This window comes from Canis lupus, chromosome 5 (assembly GCF_003254725.2).
Source record: "Canis lupus dingo isolate Sandy chromosome 5, ASM325472v2, whole genome shotgun sequence".
Lineage (NCBI taxonomy): Eukaryota > Metazoa > Chordata > Mammalia > Carnivora > Canidae > Canis > Canis lupus.
Genome location: NC_064247.1, coordinates 76,842,345 through 76,865,065, shown reverse-complemented (window position 1 = coordinate 76,865,065; position 22,721 = coordinate 76,842,345). Strand labels below are relative to the sequence as shown.

General features: G+C 52.9%; 1 protein-coding gene across 1 annotated transcript in view; it reads left to right on the top strand.

The window, feature by feature from the left end:
* VAC14 (VAC14 component of PIKFYVE complex) overlaps window positions 1-22,721 on the top strand; it is a 100,531-nt gene that overhangs the window by 23,622 nt on the left and 54,188 nt on the right. Inside the window, exons 10-12 of the mRNA XM_025426788.3 lie at window positions 228-291; window positions 7,194-7,338; window positions 7,606-7,671. Coding sequence (XP_025282573.1) covers window positions 228-291; window positions 7,194-7,338; window positions 7,606-7,671 — 275 coding nt within the window. The remainder of the gene's footprint in view (window positions 1-227; window positions 292-7,193; window positions 7,339-7,605; window positions 7,672-22,721) is intronic.

The following is a 22,721-nucleotide window of genomic DNA, read 5'->3' as shown; positions in this document are numbered from 1 at the left end:
TGAGATCACCGTGCCTAAAAACATACAAGCATGAATACTATGCAGAAAGCTCTGGGGAATGATTGGCATTGTGTCCTCAGGGCTCCTGAGCTACAGTCTTTTTTCAAGAGCCAGAGTCAAGGTGCGGGGAACCTAGAGAGTCTGTGCCCTTATATCTGGGATCGTGTTCATTCAGAAGACCCCAGCAGCCCTTTAGCATGACACCTCGTTCCTCTCACTGTCTCTAGGAGGCCCCGATGGTTCTTGTGACTCAAGCTTCAGTAGCAGCATCAGCGTCTTCACGCCAGCCAGGTAAGTGGTTTGTGCCAGCCAAAGGTGTTTGTAGAAAACAAATGGTCTAGATCTTTCCTGAGTGCAGGAAATGGCAGTGAAGACTCAGGGAAACTGAGCAAACCCAGTCTACCCAGTTCTGTTGGGGAGGGATTAGAAGGTGTTGGAGGTCAGTAAGTACAAGTTGTAAAAGTATAAGCAATGGATGGTGGCTGCAAGGAGACCCTTGCAGACGCCCCTGCCTGGAATTTTTGCTTGTCAGGGTAATGAGACTGACAAGGGGAAGGCCATTCTGGGGTCTGAGACTGCATAGACTGGGCAGCAAGAGCTTCCTCCCCCAAGCGCCAGGTCGGCTGTAATAGCACAGCCTTCCACGTGGGGGCGGTGCAGGCCAAACAGCAAGATCACTCCCTTCCTCGAAGTTCCCTGTACCGCATGCAGGGTGATTGATGACCTTCCCCTGGAGGGAGATCTCACCATTCTGCCTCTATCTGAGTCTGCTGGACTTGCCCTTTGTCAGTTTTTCTTTGGGCAGAATTAGCACCTGTGGGGCCGCAATGGATGGTATTCTCCTGCAGGGGGTTTCTTCCCCCTAAATTCAACACTGAACCTAAGCCCTGGGGAACCGTTTAGTCTCTCAAGAAGAGAGAATCTGCACTCCGCAGACCTTTAGGATCTTTCCTCCTCTTGTATCATTTTTTTCATTTATCCTTCTCTCTAAGGACCCAGTGGAGATTTTCAAAGTGTGTGGGTACGGACTATAAATGTGGCTTGCTCCTAATCGTTTGAGCAAGTCAATAACCATTAATTCATTGACTTGTCCTGTTATGTTGTCACATACCCCAGCATACCTGCATGTGTTCAGCCCTGCGGGTTCCTAGGTAGAAATGTGATCCCTGAATGTGGCCCCCAATCTTAAGGTTCTCTGATGGGGAGGCAGACACCAGGCAGTGATTTCTGTGGTGGGGGACTCAGGGTATTGGGGGTGAGCCATGGTGCCTGAGCTGAGGCTCGCTGGAATAGTGGCTGACAAGGATGATCACTTGGTGAGTGCCTCGTAGGCCCACTGTGCCAAGTACTTTGTGTCACGTCATTGGATTTTGCTGATGTTTAAATCCCAGGGGGTCATTAGTAGTATTTCCATTTTTGGGCTGAGGAGGGACAGAAGATCTGGACTGCTGTGTAGAGAAGGGATTTAGGAGGGGCCAAGTGAATGCAAACCAGTTAGGGGCCACTGCTGCCACCCTGTAAGAGGGGAAAGAGGCTCAGCCCAAAGAGGTGGCCTTACATGGAGAAAGTTGGATTTTTTTTTTTATCTGTTTTGAAGGATGAAGTGACAGGGTTTGCAGATGCATGTGTTGGAGTAAGAGGAGAGACATGAGGGAAAGAATAACTTCTAGATTCGGAGCTTGAGCCAACTCAGGATATCCTGGCATTTCCCAAGCTGAGGTGGAAGGAGGAACAGGTGTGTGAGTGGGCCACTCAAGGGCTCTGTGCCATGTGGCTTTGAGTACCCCCGGGGGTGGTTAAGGAGGCAGGTTTGGATCTCGGATTCCGGAGCTGGGGGAGGGATCTGGATGGAGGTGCGGGGAGATGGTGCCCTGCAGAGGGGTCAGCTGTTGTTCTGAAGGCCATGGGAGCCTGATGATAAGTGGCACTGCCAGGTGCAGACCTGTGACTTGGCACGTCCTCTGGCAGCCCAAAGGAGGGTAAATGAGGGAGAGGCAAAAGTAAGAGCACAGGAGCCTGTTGCTGACTCGTCACTGTTGTCTAGGCTACAGGAAATTGTCCGGCTCCACCAAAGTGGCATTGGGAGGTGAAGGGAGGTCTAGGAAGAGGCAGAGATCAGACATCACTGCCCGACCATGCAGGCGAGCACGACCCACCCCTGCCTTGCTGGGGAGGCAGGGGTGCCATTTGCTGGGGCAAGTCTAAAGGCTGAGGTTAGGAACTACCTAATTGGAACCAGGCTTTGGTTTATACCTGTCATTCAGGAGCCAAATCCTCCCCCTTCTAAAATTAAAAAACCAAGAACGAATCATCTCATGTTTTCTGTCTCCCACAAATGGCGATACCCTCATGGCAACTGCCAATCTGAATCAGTAGCTGTGCCAGATGGAGGGTGCCCTTCAGAGTCATGAAACTTAAGCCACGGTGTCTGGGCCCCCCTCTCCTTGGAGTTGGCAGCTAAGGACAGTAGGGTTGGTGCATGCTTCCTCCAGTAGGTGCTGCCAGAGGAGGACTGAGCTTGGGCAAGAAGGCACCTTCCAGGATCACCAAGAAACAAAACCTACCCTGTGACTATCCAGACCTGCTGCCTGCCCTCAGCTCCCATGAATCCTCTGCAAAGTGGAGTCCAACCACCTGGGCACACATCTTGACTCTGTGACCCTGGGCAAGCCGTTTAACTGCTTCCTGCCTCAGCTTCCTCATCTGTAAACTGGGTGCAATGATAGTACCTACCTCCCAGGCGTTTGGAGCTCATGTGAGTTGAATAGGTAAAGAAAATAGAATGGTGCCCAGCCCTCAGAAAGCACTTTACATGTTTTAGCTACAGATACTATTACAAGAACCTCATTATTATCCCCATTTTACAAAAGAGGAAACAAGCCCAGAGAGGTTAACTTCTTGCCCGAAGTCACTCAGCTACTTAGTGGCCAAGTTGGAATTCAAGCTCAGCTGGTCTGACCCCCACTTCCACCAGTGTGACCTTTATTGGTTGCACTGGGAGAGTTACAGAAGCTTTGCATGTCAGCCTCCCCCACTCACCTGACATGGAAGCACAGAACAGGTGTTGCCATGCACACAGGCTTCCACTCCAATGCCCTAGGCCTCGCCAAGGGCCATGGTGTCATCAGCGACATTCAGGATAGGTCTCCTGGTATAGATGGCTGCATAAAGGCAAGCAGAAAGATCTAGAATTCAGTGCTTCCCAAGCTTTAGCATCAACTAATGAAAGGAAGTTGTAAAGATACTTTATAAAAAAAAAAATTGAATTCAGAAGCCATTCTTTATTAACCTTTGTCCTAATTTGATTAGAGATGAAACATGAGTACCAAAAGAAGTTAGATGAAGTACTGCCTCTCCGAGAGAACCACTGGAATTTATCATTATTTGTTGGTAGTTTCAGAAGTCTTATTTTAAAAATCAGTATTTTAATAGCCACAGTAGTGCCATGCATTTGGAAAATGTAGTACATATATGTATATGTAAGACATTAGTTATGAGATGCTTTATGAGAAAAATGCTCACTGGAAATGGAGTTCTGCAGACACCTTGAAATAACTCAGAAGCCCCCAGGAGTGACTAGTCTAGACTTTTTGGAACTGACGCAGAAATGTATTTTAAGCTATGAGTGAGCTCCCTTCTGCTCTCTGGGTAAGGGAAGCCCAGGTGGAGGCTGCCCCATCCCAGACTCCAGGCCTGCAGCAGGTCAAGAGCCCGTACACCATGCAGCCTGCCCTCCGGAGGAAGAAGGGCTCAGGTTCTCGCAGAGTTCCGGGAGTGCCGGCAGAGCAGGTGGGGAGTCGCACTCACAGCAGCCAGCCCCACCCAGTGGAGCCACTGAGAGCTGCCTCCTCTACAGTGAGTGAGATCTTTGGGCCACGAAGATCAGTCTGGGGCGTGCCTGCTTCCCATGAGACTCCCCTCCAGCCAGCCAGGGGCAGCGAGCCCCAGGGAGAGTGTTGAGCTCTAAGGGAATGGGATTTCATTGCCTGGCCACATGGCCTTGGACAGATCCTGTGCTGTCACATCTGTGCACTGAAGGATCAGGTTACTTGAACTGTGAGGTCCCTTCTAGCTCCCGTGTTCTTGGCTGGTTGAAGCTGACACCTGCCTCACTAGCAATCTGAAGGTGCCCACGTCCGGGGAATTCTGCTATAGGAAGGACAGAGGATGGTAGTGCACAAAATGCTGCCAGTTCTCACACACTGGGCCCATGAAATCCTTCATTGTTTGGCCTTGACGCTTTACTAACTGAGGGAGATGCCACCATGGGCTGGCACTTGCTTTGTCCCTCAGTCGAGATGCTGAGCTGGCCTGAAGCATGTTGGGACCACAGTGAAGCAAGGAGCCCAGCTGGCCCAGGGACCATCTAGGGTCTTGGACCTCTTTTTGGGCTGCTTGGATCTGGAGTGCCCCCACCCCCCGCCCCACAGATCAGCCCCAGGCCTTTCCAGTATCCTCTCTCACCCCACATAGAGACTTTGTCTACCGTACTGACAAAAAAAATATATTGAAAGGTGTATGTGACAGCCCCTTTCTCCCTCCAGTACACAGGGCGCTGCCGGGTCTGACTTGGTCAGGGAGTGGCCAGCCCACTGACTGTTCTGCTGCCCCTGCCAGGGGACAGTTGGAAATAGACTCTCCTGAGCCTGGCCCGTTAGCAGGCAGGGCTGCGTGGTGGGTAAGACTGCTTTAGACTCAGACTGCTCACACTCAAAATTGCTGGCTTCACCACTTCCTGGGCCCGATTGGCAGGGTGGAGTTGGGGGAGCTGCTGGGCTTGGCACTGCCTTCCTCCCCACCAGAGCTTAGGACACAGCCGTTGCTTGCCAGTGCAGTTCTGACTCCCCCAGGGCAGTGAAAACAAGGCCTTGCCCCCAAGGGGGCCGTTTCAGCTAAGAAAGTAGTGGTGGCCTGCCAAGCACAGGGTCCTTCTGGCACCCTGGTGCCCACGTCCAGGGAATTCTGCTGTAGGATAGGGCAGAGGACGGTAGTGCACAAAATGCAGCTCCCCATATGGCAGCTGAGTGTCCTGCAGCTCCTGCTAGGGAAAGGGACTCACTATGGGCTGGGCACTCACCAGGGTAGGAGATAGGAGGCAGGGATGGGATGGCTTCCACTCGTTCCTCACAGCCTCCTGAGCTCCTACTTTGTTAAGACCGTGGGCTGTGCTTAGGTTTCTAGAGCTTCTCCAGCTTCTCAAGGAGAGAGCTATAATAGCATGCTGGAAGGAGCCAGGTAGGCCAGCAGGACGGGAAAATGAGGCACTTAGAGATAAGACAGTAAGTCCTGGTCACTGGCAGGAAGACACTGGGAATGTCTAGGAAGTTGTCAGAGAAGGAGGGAAGATGCTCTGGAAGCCGTAGGGTAGATCGCTAGCCTGACACTGCCGCACTGTGTTGTCTATGGCGGTAGCCGCTGTCATGGGGCTGCTGGGCATGTACAGTGTGGTTGGTCTGAACAGAGATGTGCTGTCAGGGTGAGGGGGTGAGGTGCATGCTGGATTTCAAAGACTTGGGACACAGAAAACACGAAGTATCCCATGAGTGATGTGTATATTGATTTTTATATTGTTTATGTGTTGAAATGATACCCTTTGAGTATGTGTTAAACTCATTAAAAGATATATCATTAAAATTTTACTTGTTACTCGTTAGTACAAAACTTGAAAGTGTAAAATTTCACATGTGGCTCACATTATAGATCTATTAGACAGTGAGCATAAGAGAGGAATCGATGAAGAGACTGGCTAGGAGCTTGTGTTTGCCACCCTGGACTTGTCTGTGCCTTAGTTTCCCTATCTGTCTTAGACTCCCAAAGAATCTAGATGTTTGGGTATTCTCAGAAGATCCCAGAACTCCCAGCCACATGACTCCTGGGGAAATCTCAGTGACAGCCCCAGCCAGAGGCTCAGGGCCACGGGTCCCGTCACTTGCACACTCAGTCCCCCCACCCCACCCCTGCACACTACTAGAGGACAGAAGTGACATTCTCACCCCTGAAACGAGCACCATGGGAAATCATCAAACCATAGTAAATAGCGGTTCCATTGAGCAGTTACAGAGCTGAGAATGGGGCCCTTTAGGAATTCACATCAGATGAGCTTCAGAGAGGCTGCAGGCGAATTAGGGAAGCACAGGCATCGAGTTCCTGCTGCAAATGAATAATTGAGCAGCCTAGAAATACCACACAAGACCGTTTTGTACAGGCAGGCAGCTGAACTACCTGGCCTGGGTCCTCAGGAAAGGCAGCCCCTGAGCTGCACCTGTCAGGACACCTTTAGGCAAAATACGGTATGACTCGTCGCAGGAAGGGAGCCACTCCTTGACATCCTTAGGTTCTCTGCCCGTGCTGTCCCCATCCCTGAAAACTCCAGCCTTTTCACGGGAACCATGCTTTGGGCAGAAGGCTGTGTCACTGTCCCAGCAGCCCCTGACCCTCTGAGGGCTCCTCGGCAGGACTTCTCTCTGCCCAGGGATCACCGAGGCTTTGGGCCAGGGAACCTGAGCCCCACTGGAGCAAAGCACAGTCTCAACAAGCTCTGTTTCCCAGAGGCAGAGGCTGTGTTGCCTCTTCCCGGCTCAGACAAAACTGTTACAACTTCACAAGCAACTCTCAAGGCTTCTCAACCAAGCCAAACCCTGGTCCAAGTGGCCTGGAGTATGGCAAGATCTAAAGCCATGACCTCTGTTCTTACGCGAGAAAAGTTCTTCATCTGCCTGGTAAAAAACCTGTTGACTCTCAAGGGCTGTTTTTAGGACTTTCCCCTGGACTCGTTGGATGTGGTGGTTTTGTTTTATCAATGAAGGGTCTGGACTCAATGCTCTGAGAATGCTAAACAGCCTTTGAGGCTTGAGGTCTGCTGGGACCCAGCTTGGTGACATCAGAGAGGTTTTTTCCTGTCCAAGCCGGGCTAGTGCTGGGGAAGTGGGGTGGGCACACAGCAGACTGGCTCTCTCACCTCACCTGTGGTTGTCACAGCTCCAAGCCTTGGAAAGGGAGGAGGGAAATCAAGGAGTAAAACCAGCCCTCCGTGAGCCATACCAAGGGTGTATGCCACCTGCCCTTCCCAACCACTGCACCCACGACAGTGAAGCAGAGTGTGGTTCTGAGCACAGAGCCGGGGTGGTGCTGCAGCCTAGGGAGAGGGGTTCCAGTGCCTTCAACTCCTGTCTCCTCCCTGATCTTGCCCACAGCACTGAAAGGGCCCCAGTGACCCTCCACCTCGATGGGATTGTGCAGGTCCTGAACTGCCACCTCAGTGACATGGCCATCGGGATGATGACCAGGATTGCTGTCCTGAAGTGGCTCTACCATCTGTATATCAAGACTCCCCGGAAGGTGAGTCCCTGGGCCCATCTCACTCATACCCGCTTCCAAGCGAGGGGCTGCCTTGGGGTTCACTTCGGCTTTCAGGGGCTCCTTGGGGTTGGTAGGATTCTGGTCAGTGCAATTCTGGAAAGCCCTGGGGAAGCAGAGTGACAGATGCTGGAGGAGCCCCGGGAAGGCGTGGGGTGGTCCCTGCAGTGCTGTTATGACCCCGTCCGCGCTAAATCTAGTGGCGGAGCATGGGGAGCTCATGGGTGCCCCGGCTTCTCTGCCCTGCAGATGTTCCGGCACACGGACAGCCTCTTCCCCATCCTACTGCAGACGTTATCGGACGAATCTGATGAGGTAGGTCACATGTGCCCCCGTCCTTCCATGCATGGCTGCCCAGCCTCCCTTTCTGAGTGGCTGAGGGGTCTGGTAGATGAGAGGAGCTCGTTTTACTGTTCTCCTAAATCAGCACCCAGAAAATTGCTCTCATTCTACCTGGTAAGGTACGTCACTGACAGGGACAGCTGTGTTGTCATGCTCTGAGCTTTGGGAACAAGGACTTACTCTCCCAGCCCTTCTGAAGAACGGTGGGTCATCACGTGAGCAAGGACACCAGGCTCAGGGGGCATCAGGCTTATCTGTAGAAGGCAGGGAGCGTAGTGGTGGGCTGCTCAGCTGTGAGTGGGCACCCAAAAGCAAGGTCTGTCCCCACTTAACTGCCTGACCGTGAGTAAGTTGCTTCACAACCTTGCATGCTGGTTCCTTCTCTGCTCAGTAGCAGGAGCAGTAGCAGCACATGCACTGTGGGGATGAACAGACCCTCAGAAAATGCTGAGTGCCAGGCCACATGGTGCTGGCCTCTCCGGAGCTCTCATTCTGTTCATTTCCCCCAGACTCCATTCTGACCTCTGGTTTGAAATTGTCCCTTTAAGCTTGCTTTGTTGGGGTCACCAAGGGCAAAAGAGAGAGGCTAACCCAGAGAAAGGGAAGGAGAGCTGGGCCCTGCATTCTTCAGCCCTCTGGGGGAGGCCCCACCGGTCCCCACCCATTCTCTGCAGCGTTCCGTTCCATGCAATTAGGCTAAGGTAGTTCTTTTCAGGACTCCCTAGCCTCCCAGCCAAGGGACAAGATTTGTGGCTGGGTGTTGCCGTCGGCCACTGTAGCATCCCTTCTCTCCACCCATACCAGCTCCAGGCTGCCTTTTGGATGCTGGTGGGCTGTGCCTCTACTGACCCCTCTCCTTCCCTCCTCTGGGCTCTGGGCAGCTGTGGGCTCCAGGCAGAGTGGTGTGTGCCCTGTGAGGCAATGGGCACATGAATGCATAGATTCCCCCACATGGCCCATTGGGAACATGGGAGTGGACAGGAGCTGGCCTGGGGTGGGGGGGAACGGGACAAGAGAGGGATACTGGTTCCCAACTTCCTGTGCATGAGGCATATGAGGCACCTGAGGCTGGTACCAAACTATGTGAGGCCCAGGGTAGTCTTCCTGCAGCCTGAGTTTACATTCTGGAACCTGAGCTGAAAAGAGATTGCAGATGGGTAGGTGTCTACCTCTCCATCCTCTGAAGTACCCTGCATTTCCAGAAAAATCTAAAACAGATGGTCTGGGCATCTGCCCTTGACCTCTCCTGCCTGCCCTACTCGCATGCACGCGCACTCGCGTGTACATACAGCCTCCCTTCCCTTCCCCTCAGCACCTCACTGCAGTATGGGGCCCAGGAGGACACGGCCCGGTTCTGCCGGAGTTAGGGGTGACTCACTGCGTAGTCACAGCCCTCATTTCAGTACAGAAAGGAAAAGCAGAACTTCGCTGATTGGTTCCTTCCCTAGGACTTCACTGGAAGCAGCTGAGTTTTCAATCCTTTAAATTGAGTTGTTTAATCCCATCCAGCTCTCTTTGCTCGTGATGGGTTTCTGTGTGCGTGTGCATTTACAGGGAGCAGAAGGAGATGCAGTCCATTAAACAGCTCTGTTCAGGTTGGGGCTGTGGAAACTCGATTTGCTGAAGTGCCAAATGTTGTCGGAGCTTTGGGCACATCTTGCAGGTCCCTGCTGGGAAGGGATTGCAGCTGCTGTTGGAGACAGTCTCAGGGCAGGGCTGGAGGGGGGTTGTTACCCAACAGGAGCAGAGTCCCTGCTTTCCCTTCTCCAGGGGAGGGAGTTGGGGACCATGATAATCGTGGTGAGTCCTGATTCTGCTGCATTCTGGTCCTTCACCAGATCACATTCCTAAGTGTCCCCTGCCCAGTCTCTTTGGCAACCTTGAGGGCATAACTGTGTACTTGGCAGTGGAAATACAGCCATGAACAACACAAAGTCCCCCTTCTCCTGGAGCTTCCTTTCTAGACTATCTAGAAACCACTCTTTGGTGGGTTTTTCCAGTATTTCCAAACACAGCCCTGATCTCAATCAGAGCTCCTCAAGGTTAAGATCCTGAAAGCCCATTCAGTCAAATCAGACCACAGCCAGACTGGTGGGGAGAGGCCCCTTCCTCTTAACAGCTTATGGAACCTCCTTCACTAACAGAATTTAGCACAATGTTACATCCAGCCGAGGGGCCTTGAGGCTTAGGTTATCCCATTGTCTTGAATGATTCTTAGTAATGACTTGTGTGAAGTCATTCCTATGCCACGAACTATGCTAGACCTTTGATTGGTGGTATCTGGGGAACCCTTGACTGTTCTTGGGGAAGTACTGTTACTATTTCCATTTTACAGTTCCGAAGACTCAGACTGAGGGAGGTAAAGTACCACACAACAGCTAGGAAGTGGTAAGGCTTAACTCAAAACCAGATCTGTTTGACTGCAAAGCCCATCCTCTAACTTGCTTAACAATCGTGCCTGTGTTCCACCCAATGTTGGTCCCATCAGAACCAGATGGGAGGTAGGGAGCTTGTGTTTAGTTGTATCATCATCCCCATTTCTGGCTGCCTTCTCCTAATCCACAGGTTCTTAACAGTTGTCAATGTGATGTGAAGAGCAGTGTATATTCTGGTAAAATTTCAGATTTCAGCCCCTAGACCCTTTGTCCATCTTCTTATTGATTTGTTGAAGCTCTTTGTATATTGGGGACATTTCAGTTTGTCATCTATGTTGCAGTTTTTTTCCCCCAGGATAATTGTGATAAACTCATATGCTCCTTACCCTTGGTGAGGGCTCTTGGCCTCAGGAAACGGAGTGTACCCAGGTGTTAATGATGCAAGAGCTGGGCACAGGGAAGGGCAGAGCCTCAGAGACACTACCATGTTCCGTAGTCCCACTGGCACTTGGCCTTGCTGGGGCGTCTTGCCTGCCATTGTTGCTCAGTTCTATTCTAGTGGTGTGTGGTAGTCCACACCCTCTGGCATCCTCAGTTGTTTCTGCTTTTCCATCATTCAGGATAAGTGGCTGTTTCCTCAGTTTTGCCTCCTCCTCGCACACTTTATATGAAAATCCCTTTTGTCAGAAAGAATCTGCAGGTGTCAAATTAAAATTCTTGGCACCAGAGAAGAAATCCTCCCATTAGCCAGAGATCCAATTACATGTTTTTAAGTGAAAATGCAATCCTGATTTCAATAGTGTGGAATGTAGGGTGCTTGCTCAGAGCTTCCTGTTGGACCCTGGTAGGGTGGTAGGCCTGCTTCTTCCCCTGCCCAGAAGATGCCAGTTGTCGGCTGCCTCTTAAGCCCGCAGCTGCCTGAGTGAGCTCCGCCCATGAGCACCAGGGGATGGCTCCTCTCAGTGTCCCTGAAAGTGTGGTTCCTGATTCCCCGATTCCCTACCTGATTACCCACCCCAAGCACCACTGCCTCCCAGCCTGCATTCAGAATCCACGGGGTATAAAAGTGTCCAAACCCATAGAACGTACAGCACCGGGAGTGAGCCCTCAAGTAAACTGTGGACTTTGGGGGACAATGATGTATCAGTGAAGGTTCACTGATTATAACACCACTGTGGTGGGGAATGTTATGGAGAAAACCATGCGGGGGTGAGGGCAGGGGTATGTGGGAAATCTCTGTACCTTCTGCTCAATCCTACTGTGGACCTAAAATTTCTCTAAAAAATAAAGTCCACTTAAAACGGGGACACCTGGGTGGCTCAGTGGTTGGGCGGCTGCCTTCTGGTCAGGTCGTGATCCCGGAATGTGGGATCAAGTCCTGCATCGGGCTCCTGTGAAGAGCCTGCCTCGCCTTTTGCCTATGTCTCAGCCTCCCTCCCTCTCTCTCTCTCTCTCTCTCTCTCTGATGAATAAATAAATATTTAAAAACAAAACAAAAATGCAAAACTTTAAAAAAGAAATCTGTCTTAGAAGAGAGCTAGAAGGATGTCTGGTGGCCCTGAGAGAACGTAGCACCCCAGACAATTGGCCGCTAGAAACCGCTCTTGACTTCCAGCTCTCACCCTCTTCACCAGAGACCTTGGGCAAGGAGTCTAACCTCATTGGCCTGTGAAATGGGGCTGGTGATGCCCACACTTGCCTCATAGGCCCTTGTTAGAGGAGACCAAGCTCCTGACCAGATCCTCGCCCATCATAACGCCCTCATTATGAGTGCTTCAGTGGGAAACTGGCATCTTGCTGCCTTGAACTCTTCCCCCCAGACACAGAGCTTGTCCCTGTTTCTGTAAGTCATTTTGTAAAGCTTTCAGGTCTTTTTTGTAGGTCTTACTCATTATAAAGTTTATTTGCGGTATTTTAAATTTTGTTGTGATACCGAGTGGCATCCCTTTGCGGCAATAGTTTCTCCCCAGATGGCAGTGCAGCTTGATGGTTTAAGAGCATGGGCTTTGGAATCAGGCAGTCCAAGACTCTGGTCCTGGCTGCCCACGTAATAGTTACCAAACCTTGAGCTTGAGCCGATGAGTTGGTCTCTCGAGCCCCAGTTTGCTTATTCGAAAATCAAGAATAGTGGTAGAAGCACCCTCTCAGGTCTGGGTTCCCAGGTGAGGATTAAAAAAGGTCAGGGATGTAGAATATACGATGCATGTGAACATGCAGTAATTTCTAGCTTCTCTGATGCTGGTACTCCTTTCTGTCAAAATGGCAAGGATGCACATGGAAACCAGGAAGACAGGCTCTGTTTTTTTCCCCACATCCTTCCTGCCCCAGCTGTTGCAGCAGAAGCTGGTCTCTGCCCTCTGTGTCCCTGCCTGTCGTAGGACCTGCAGGCCCCGTGCAGGTGGCTAGGTGGACAGACTTCTTTTGAGGGGCTCGTTGTCCATCTCCAGGCCATAGAAAAACCAAGGAGAAGGCAATGGGCCGCAGGCCCAGCACCGGTCACTGAACCTCCTCCGCGCCCATGCCCCAAGTCAGTGGGCTGTGTTCCCAGCATCACAGGGGGAAGGGAGGAGCTGGTGGCCCTGGCTCCAGGGAAGAGGAGGAACAGCAGAGGGCCTGCTCAGGCAAAAGCAGACCTCGGGGTCCGCGGAGATCCAGAAGGGCACACCCACTGGGGCCTCTGGAGGCACCTGCCCCGGGGTCTTCTCACCTCTTGGAGCCGAGGTGTCCTTGACACTTGAGAGCAGACGTTCTCACCGCGGGAGAGAGGCCCGCTTCCCCTCCGCTAGCCTCACGGTAGCCGCGAAGAGACATTGCTGAGCGGACTTCATGGCTCAAGTGGCTGACGTCCAAGCAGGAAAAGAGAACGAGAACCGCCGTCTGTCCGAAGCGCGGTGGGCGGGACTGAGGGGCGTCGCTGGCAGCAGGGGCAGTTTCCAGTGCGGGGGGCCATGCGGGGCTAGCAGACTGGCTGCGAGGGGGGCCCTCGGAGGGACTCCCAGGACCCCGCGAGGTCCCCGTCCTCGGCCCCACCACGCGGCTCGGGAGTGGCCAGACCCCGCGACTGGCTTTGGGGAGGCGGGAGAGGATTTCATGTTTCCATGATCCGAGTCCCGAGGGAAATGGGGCGGTTCTCCAGGCTGCACAGGGAGAGCTCACCGGGGCCGAGCCGCACGCCCGACAGGAGACCGGTCACTGCTGGCGGAAGAGTTGAACCGTTGAAACGCCAGGCTGTTGGCGCTGCCGCCCCTGACTGGCAAGCAGAGGCTGCCCTTGGCTTCCTCGATCCCGGGAGTGGCAGCCCCGTTGTCGCATCCTGTCCCTTCTTCCCACGCCGTACCTGTGAGTGTTCCCTCTGCCTTGCTTTTCCCAAGGACTCTTGTCACTTTGGTCTGGTGGGTCGGCCACCTGGGCCCAGGAGCTCATCTCCACTCTAAAAAGGTTTAGTTAGTGATGATAGGGCCTCCAGCATGGGGGTCTCAACCAGAGGTGAGCATCCCCATGGGTTCTTCTTCTTATGGTCCCGGGTGACCGGGACTGCATGGGACCATGCAGGGACAGGGTTGGGGGGGTAGCAGCTGGTGAAATCTGTCATCGCTCCGTGTCTGCCCCAGAAATGGTGGCTTCCACTTCAGTAGAGCCCCTTCGTTTGAGGGCAGCTCAAGGAGCCGACTGCCCGTCCAGCACCCCTGCTGCTGGCTACCTTTGGAATTCACAGCAGATGCTGGGCTCAGACCCCTGCATCTGTGGGAGGAGGCTGGGAGCAGGAAAGGGCAGAAGGCAAAGTTTATGGGGGCAGACCCCCTATTCAGAGTGTATTGTTTCTATTCTGACCACGCCGCCTGGCACTTTTGGACTAGTTTTCATTATCCCCGGTTTGACGTAAAAGGACATCCAAGTGTGAGGAGGATAACTTGCCCAAACTCATTCCACCAGGAGCCAGAAGATGGATCTCTCTGATTCTAGAACATCTAAAAGCACACAAGAGCTGATCTTACTGCAGAGCAGGAGTCCAGGCAGGGTGGAGGCACAGCTTCCTTCAGGCCAGCCCCAACTCCCCTCTTCAGTTCTGAGCATTGAACCTTGACCTGCCCCGTTGGGCTCCTCACCCTCCCAGGGTGCATGCGGAAGGAATGGTGCTGGCAGCTGGGTGGGTGAGGAGCGGTGTGGGAAGTGGCCTGGAGAGGATCAGCAAGGGCAGGCCTCTGCCCTGCGCTGCCCCCGCTCTCCATGGGACTCGGCAAGTCCCCGGCATCTCCACGCCTCCATCAAGTGCAGTTGGCCTGGTCTGTGTTCGTCCCATCCAGCTCTGACTTTGTGTGGTCCTGACCCCACTCCCTGGAATACTAATGTGGCCTGCTCAGAGTGGACCGTCTCCCATAAGAATGGGTTTTGCTCCTCCTGAGATCCCTGCTTCAGTTTTTCTTTCACTCCAGTTTTCATTCCATCCACTCTCCAAAACAAACAAAAACAACTCCTCCACCCCCGCCTCGGTCCCCGAGATTGCTTTACAATCAGGTCACGCCATCGGGTCAGATACCAGCCAGAAAAACCAAGGGGCAGGATACTGAGAGCCGAGAACTTGGGTCCTCTTGCCAAGATTCCCCCCGGCCTTGGGGCATGAGTGGGGTTCCAGCATGGACAGCCCAAACAGGAAAGGTGTGGGCCCTTCCTTGCCTACCGTAGCTGTCCCCCCTCGCCACAGCCATGCAAAAGACACAGGGCACTCTTCCACATGGCTTTCCCTGTAGCTGACACTGCGACTTCCTTTGAGGGCTTCTGAAAGAGTGAGAGGAGGGAGGAACTGGCAGGGAGAAGGCCAGCGGGGGTTCGGCTCACAGTCCCCAGGGATAGCCAACCAGGACCCACAGCCCAGCGGAGGCACCAGCAGTCACTACTAGGGGTCTCAGAAAGACTTGGTCTTTGGAAAGGAGTCCTGGTAGCAGATCATTACTAGGGAGGAGAGAGGACTGCCTTGGTGACGGCTCCAGAATTGCACCTGGTGAGAAGGCTGCAGGTAAAAGGGGACCCAAGTAACCACAGCTGGCCCGGCAGCATTCGGCTCTGGGGAAGGCAGGTCTATGTGCCCAGAGGGTCTTTAGCTTTTCTTTCTGTGTGGACTTCTTCCCCTGATGTGCAAGTGAGAACCCAAAGCTGGCACAGTAACTGGTGGACATGGAGGAGGGCAGGCAGGGGGGCCTACTGCGTGGTGCCCACGGGCTCCCAAGGAAGACAGAGATGGGCTGGGAAGGGAAGAATAAGGGGGCAAGCTGGCTTCCCCGATGGAGGGCCCAGCATCGCAGGAAGGATTCCACAAAGAGAAGCCAAGTTGGGGACTGCCTTCCCCCGGGGACAGGGCAGGATGCTCTTACAAAGCCAAGCTGCAGGGCTGAGTGGCCTGCAGGGCTGAGCACGCTACCTGGCCCTGGGCCTGACTGCCTGCCACCAGCCCATCTCCCCTTGAGCTTAGGAAGTGATAGATAACCTTACCTAGAAAGGCCCAAGTCCAGTAACCCAGACATCAGCCCCACAGTGGAGCCATCCAAACAAGAGCTGCTATCAGAATCCTCTGGAGCTTTTTAAAACCCAGCTGCTTAGGCCTCAGCCCAGACCTCCTGAATTGTTCTCTGAGGTCGGGCGTCGTTGCCTGGGTTCTGGTATTTTCCATTCGCTTGCTGCCTGCCAGACCCTGTGCTGGACATCATCGAGTGTGCATGACCTTAGCACATCTCCACAGCAACCCTTCCAGAGTAGCTTCTGTTGTGTCCCCTACTTCACCGAAGCAGAAACCAAGACTCAGAGAAGTGAAGTAATTTGGTCAAGGCCTCCGTTTAGATGCCCCATGAAACCTTGTCTGTCACACACCGCCCCCTCCTCCTGCATATCAGAGAGGTCCCCATCTGTGTATCACAGCATCCTGTGCACTCGGACCCTCCATAGCCCTTGTCACAGTTTGGGAAGACAGAGGTTGTGTACAGCATGTAGTATGTGCTCAGAAACATTTTCGGAGAAAGTGAATAGGAGGGGCAGTGGATGGTGAGCCAAACCCCCCTGGCCTCCCCTACCCTGCTGGGCCCTGGCCCTGCCAGAGAAGACCTGCCTCCTCAGGGCAGGGTGTGTGTAGCTGGCAAGTTCTCTGGCATGAAGCAGAGGCCTGGAGGAGGGCAGGAGACAAGGAGCCCTGCGCTGCTCCCCTGGTTGCCATGGACCGGTGCCCGGAGACAGCTGGCCCCTCGGCTCATCACCTGGTAACCGAGCACTAACGGTGTGTGTGTGCTGCTCCCGTGCTGCCTGGAGCACAGTGGGCCCTTCCCCAGCCTCTGGCTCGCTCTCGGAGAATGTGTAACACTGAGAGATGCACATACTACCCCCACCACCACCCACACCAGACGGGCCTGGCAGGAAGCAAGTGAGCAATGGCTGGCCTCACCAGGAGGGAGACCCAGGGGTGAGGGGGTACACTGGGGGGACTTGAGAACTGGCTTCCAACTTGTCTTACCCAGGCTGGCCTTTCTCCTCTCTTCTCCCTTTCGAGGAATGGAGTTAGAGGGGTGTAGGCAGCCAGTACTTACACTGCGCAGTCACTGTTAGTGGGACTTAACAGTAGGCACCAAGTGCTGGCGTTTTGCATATAGGCACTGAGAGAAGAATTTCAGAGTATATAAAATGAAAGGAAGGAAAGAAAAAAAGAAAGTAGTCTTGATTCCTATGAGCATGTGTTCAAAGTTAGGCAAAAAAAAAAAAAAAAAAGCGATAATCCTCCTTTTTTTTAAGTTGCTTTACTAAGACCTAAAAGGTGTTTCATCAGAGTGGTTTTCTCAATGGGAAATCAAATAGATCCAAGCCTAAGCACTCCTCTCCTGCCCCCAAATCTAAATTTTTGGCAGTGATTTCCTGGATTTCCCTGAAGGCAGGGCTGAGGGAACCGCCCCCAGGAGGTACTGGGCGTGGCCTGCTCTGACCCCGTTGTAGCCCAAAGCTTTTCTGGAAGACCACCCATTTCTTGGGCCTGGCCAGGGCCCGATTGCTGCCTTCTGTGGCTCAGGTTTACTCTGTGTCGAGGACGGGAGCTTCCAGCCCTGGCGCTGGCTGCTGCTGGTGGGTGCCTTCTTCCAGAGTTCCATCGGTTGACTGCTCTGGGGCCGTGGGAGGTCTTGTGACCTTCCTTGGCACCCCCAAGGGGATTCTCCCTGGGGATGGCAACCAGGCTTCCTAGGATCAGTTCCTTGGCTGACTCCACAAGCCACAGGAGCCATTCTGTATGTGGTCAGGTCTTAAGAGGCCTGACCTACTGGGCCTGTACCCCTTGTGAAGGAAATGGACAGGCTTCTGTGTGGCAGCCGGAAGCAAAGGGCCCCAAGACTTGTGGATGCCCATCCTCCATGCCTCCACACTTAATTTCAGCTCCACTTCCCAAGAACAAGGAGCAGCCCGACCTGACCCAGATCTCACGCGCAGCCCTGTGGCCCCATTGCTCTGGGCAGAGGCCTCAGATAGCCTTGGCAGTGGTCAGGCCAGACCTTAGCCCCCAGGGCCTTTAGCCTGAGTTCACCTCTCCTGCCAACACCTAGCTGTGTCCCTTGGAAACACTCTTGGGGCTTCCTCCTGGCTGGGACTAGACGGGGCCTGGTTTGGGGATTTCCTCCCCTCCTTGCAGGGCTGGAAGACTGAGCCAGTTGACATCTGGGGCCTAATCAGCTGACCAGGGGCAGAGCCAAATTTGTGACAAAAGTTTCTTAGAGATAAGTGGGTAGAGTGAAGTCAGAGGCCTCTCCATCCATCCCCTTGGCAGAAGCTATTCAGACCCATCCACAGTTTCCATTTCCTGCCTGGCGCTGCTGGTCAGCAAGTATTCATTCAGCATCTGCTCAGTGCTTCGTCCTGGGACTTCAGAGTCAGGAGCCTCAGCAGGAGGCCGGGACAGACCTCCGGCCCAGGGAATGGGCTTCCAGCCGTTCCCAGTGTGGGGAAAGAGCAGCCAGGGAGAGTGAAGGAAGGGAGCTTCCCACGATGAGCAATTTTCCAGGGCCGCTCTGTGGACAAGGTGTTAGGAGGGCCTGGCCAGCCTAGTAAAATAAGAAACTGGCACCGTCCTAGAGATCCAGTCCTCGGCCTGCTGGAGTACAGTGAGTAGGGTGACAGCCTGCAGGTGGGGACTGCCCTCCCACGCTCAGATAGGCCCTTTGCTGGTGTCAGGTCACCTTCTGGAAGGAAGGGCTTTCTCAGGACTCTTTGGCCTCCTTGACCTTGCTCGGCCTGCCACAGGGGGTGTGCCGGCCTCACCCTCCCCCCAGGCCTTCCTCTCAGAGTTGCTTTGTCAGATGTTTTCTGCACCCAGTTGTCACCGACCCACAATAGCCAGCTCCAGCTCACCCCACCCCAGGACCAGGGACCAGCTGATGTGCCTTCCCCATCATCACTTCTCTCCTGCCGCTTCCCCCCCCACCGCCAGCCTGTTGCCATGGCAACTGCAGGCACTCCTGCCCCTGCAGAATATTGCTTTCTTGTAACCTTCTTCCTCCCCCTCCCCTCTCTTTCTCTCACACAAAAAGAAAGCACAAGTGTTTTATATTCATTTTGCAAAAAGCTGTGTAGCGCATACTAATTGATGCAGCTTCCTCCTGCTTTCTTTGAGCCTTGCCTCGTTCTCAGAGCCAGGATTATAGGCCAGTGTAGGTTTGGGCCAGCCCGCTCCTTGGAAGGGGACTAACTGTGTTTCTAGAGGCCGAGCAGGGGGCCTTTCGTCCAAGCCTGGAGCAGGTGCCCTACAAGCAAGGCTGCTGAGGTTGCTGTGTCCTTGTCCCAAGCTTCTTGTCCACAGACCCCAGGGGTCTCCAGGAAGGGCACAGCACCAGACCCCTGGCCTGGCACAGAGATGCAAAGCCAGGTTCAGCAGGGGGGTGGCGCACAGCTCCCCTGTGTTGCCCTGTCCCAGACCCACTCCCACCTTAACATCGCCTCCTTGGTCCCTGGGCCACACCTCACTCCCTGAGCAGAGGCCAAGTCCTGGCCTGGGCCTGTGTCAGGAGCGTTGCTCCATGGCCTCAAGTCCAGCCTCTGGGCTCAGTGGGATTTGCTGTCAGCGAAGAGAGAACCAGCATCTGGATTGGATGGGCACAGGAGCCCTGGAACGGCTCCCCACAAATTCCTCACTCTTTTCAAGCCACACCTTGCTCTCCATTTTGGCAGCCCCTTCCTCTCCTCATATCTCAGAGGCTGAAGGAGATGGCGCTACTATTCTCAGACTCCCATTTCAAAGAACCAGGAGGGTGCCCGCCCTGTGTGTGTGTGCATGTCTGTGTGTGTGTGCGCGCTCGCACACGCGCGTGCATGCACAGGCCCACAAGTACCCGTAGTGTTGCCCCAAGCAGGGCTGTCAGGTTTTTTTTTTTTTTTTACCAGTCCCCAGGCACCAGAAACAAATCTTTTGATACGTAAGCACAAGAGGAGTGGCTGGAATTATTGAAGGAACCTGTAGACAACATTTCTAGCTTTAATTGTGCAATTGAAGTATAATTTGCATTCATTTGCCGTTTGGTGTTAAACTTTCCAAAATAAGGAAATTCAAAACATAAAATATGCAGTTTTGCTGGCTGCTGCTCTCCAGTGGGGCAGGAGGAGGAGGTGGTACCAAGATGTCCATGCAGATTCTCTATGGTAGGGAAATGAAATCTGAAGCCCTCCGCGTATGCATTGGTGTTGCTGCCCAGTCCCTGAGCCAGGGCCACTGACCAGACTCCGCTGTGGTGCCAACAATCTCGTAACCGAAGGGGAACGTAGGGATATCCTCTGTAATTTTCAGGACAGCCTTCCAAGGGTGAATCTCTGTTGGCAGATGTGAGGAAACAGACTCCCCATCATTTGTAAAGCTTTTTTTTTTTTTTAAAGATTTTATTTATTGATATGAGAGAGAAAGAGAGAGGCAGGCTCCCTGCAGGGAGCCCAATGTGGGACTCGATCCTGGATCCCCGGGATCATGCCCTGGGCCGAAGGTGGCACTCAACCGCTGAGCCACCCAGGCGTCCCCCCATCATCTGTAAAACCAAGTTTAAACCTCTTTGTCTGGGTCCTGCCCCTGCCTCTGACTTCTGCCTGGTTTCTGGCCATGGCCCCCTGGTAAATAACAAAACTTCAACGGAGTAAATTTAAAGATCAAATTGGCTTTATTCCACAATTCTCGAAACAAGCAGCATCCCCATGTAGCCTAGGAGGAAGCTGTAGGAGAAGAAAGGTTTTTAAAGGCAGGAAGCGGGCAGAGAGAGAGAAGTACTAGCAAAGAATGCATTGTTCTGGGCAAAGTCCCCTTCCTAAGAGGACAGAAAGCAGTCTGCCAGGAGGATTATCTCACCAGAGTTGACCAGGTAATTCCATGTTGACTGGCCAAAGGCTATGTTCCTTTAAAAGTTAAAGGTTGAAACTGCAATTAAGTTAGGTATTAAGTCTTGGTTTGTTGTCATGGGATATAGCGCAAGTGACTCCATTTTTAGCCTGCTATCTCCTATTTAACGCCCAACCCAGTCCCGTGCCCCACTCCAGAGCTAGATTGAAGCTTAGGTTCCTGGAATGTGTCACATGATTCTGCCTCTGTGTCCATGAAAGGTTTATGCTAGGTAAGAGAATGCAAGCCTTCCTCTACCCCCGGGCCCCTGGCAAACTGCTGCTCAGGTACTTCTGAAGCCTCCGGATCCCACAGGCCAAGTTGCTGGCTCCAGTTGCAGATGCACTGCATCCTGAGTGTTTGTTTACCGCCTCTCTCCCCAAGGTCACTGTCAGGAGAGGCAGGGCCATCCTGTTTGGCTTCACATCTCCAGTCAACACAGGTGCTGGCCCACAGTGGGTAGGTATCAGTAGATGCTGAGGGAGGGGCTGGAGGGGCAAAGTTAACTGACTGGACGTCAGGATTGTCTGACCACGAAGCCCAGTGTCACTTACAGGGCTCTGGTTTGGGGGCCAGAGCTGAGTTTGAAGTGGACTCCTTGATCCTTTGAGCAGGTCACTCTGCAATGGGGAGAGTGACAGCAGATGAAGGCATTAATTCTAGCCGGGAGTGAGGAGAGCTTCCTTCTCGGCTCTCCCTGTCCCTTGCAGCCTGGCCTCGGGGCTACTCTGAGGGTTGGAGCATCTCACAGGCCAGGCCTCAGGTGCTGGTAGTTCTTTCGGAGCATCTTTTATGTTAGGGAAGGAACTACCCGCCAGAAGCCTGGTATGGGCCACGTTGGCCTTCATGGGGTTGGGATGTGGCAGAGTGCTAAGCTGGCCCCAGCCGTTCTGCATTTTTCTCTTCGGCCACATTTGACCTCCAGGATTTGCTGCCTAGAAGACATGTGCCTCCGCCCACCTGCACAGCCAGCCCTGGGAGAGTAGCCTGCAGCTCAGGGCTGCAGCAGGGTGCAGATGCCAGGAGATGTAGGGACACAAGTGGCCTCCCTGAGTGCTCTCAGCCCTCCTGTGAGTCAGAACCAGGCCCGAGATGGTAGGGAGGCAGCGAGGCCCTGCCACCTTGCCCATGGGCACAGCAAGGGCAGACTGCTCCAGAGGTACCACTGGACTGTTTACGGTGCCAATTGGAGGTTTTGATTTGATTCTCTGCTTTTTTTATTTAAAATTTTTTTTTCCTTTTTTTTTCTCTTCTTTTTTTAGATACAATTCACCAACCATAAAATTCACCCTTTTAAAATACACAGTTTAGGGGCACCTGGCTGGCTCAGTTGGCAGAGCGAGCAACTCTTGATCTTGGGGTTGTGAGCTTAAGCCCCACATTCGGGGTAGAGATTACTTTAAAAAAATAAAATATTTTAAAAAAATAAAGTATACAACTTAGTGGGTTTTAGTATTTTGACAAGGTTGTGCAAACAGCAGTGCTAGCTAATTCTGGAACATTTTTATCACCCTAAAGAGAAACCCCGTACCAATTAGCAGTCGCTCCCCATGACTCCCTCCCACAGCCCCTGGCAGCCTCAAGCTACTCTGTCTCTCTGGATTTGTCTGGTCTGAACATTTCACATAAGTGGAATCATCATACAATATGTGGCCTTTTGCATCTGGCTTCTCTTAGCAAATGTTTTTAAGGTTCATCCATTTTATAGCATATATCAGAATTTCATTCCTTTTATTGCCAAAGAATAGTTCCTGGCACGGATATGCCATGTTCTGTTTATCCATTTATCAGTTGATACACATTTGGGTTTGTGATATTGTGATATAGAGTAAGAAAGACATATTTGGTCTTCATCCCTGGTTCTGGCACACAGAGCTCCTAAAACCCTTGGAATTTCCTAAGTGTTGAAAATAATACAGGTGACTTTTGTTAGGTTAGTGAAGTGACTGAGATGCCCAGAGGATGGGGGCCTGGGTGCCAGGAGAACCAACCATGTGATGAGAGGGTTGAACTTACAACCCAGCCTTCAAGGAGGAAAGAGTAGCTGGAGGTTACATCAACTGCCAACAGCCAGTGATTTCATCAGCTCTACCTATGTAATGAAGCCTCCTTAAAAACCCAAAAGGATGGGTTTTAGAGAGTTTCCAGGTTGGTGACCATATGGAGAGTTGGGGAAAGTGACACCCCGGAGAGCATGGAAGCTCTGTGCCCCTTCGCATATCTTTTATCTGGCTGTTCCTGAGTTACGTTTTTTTATAATAAACCAGTGATCT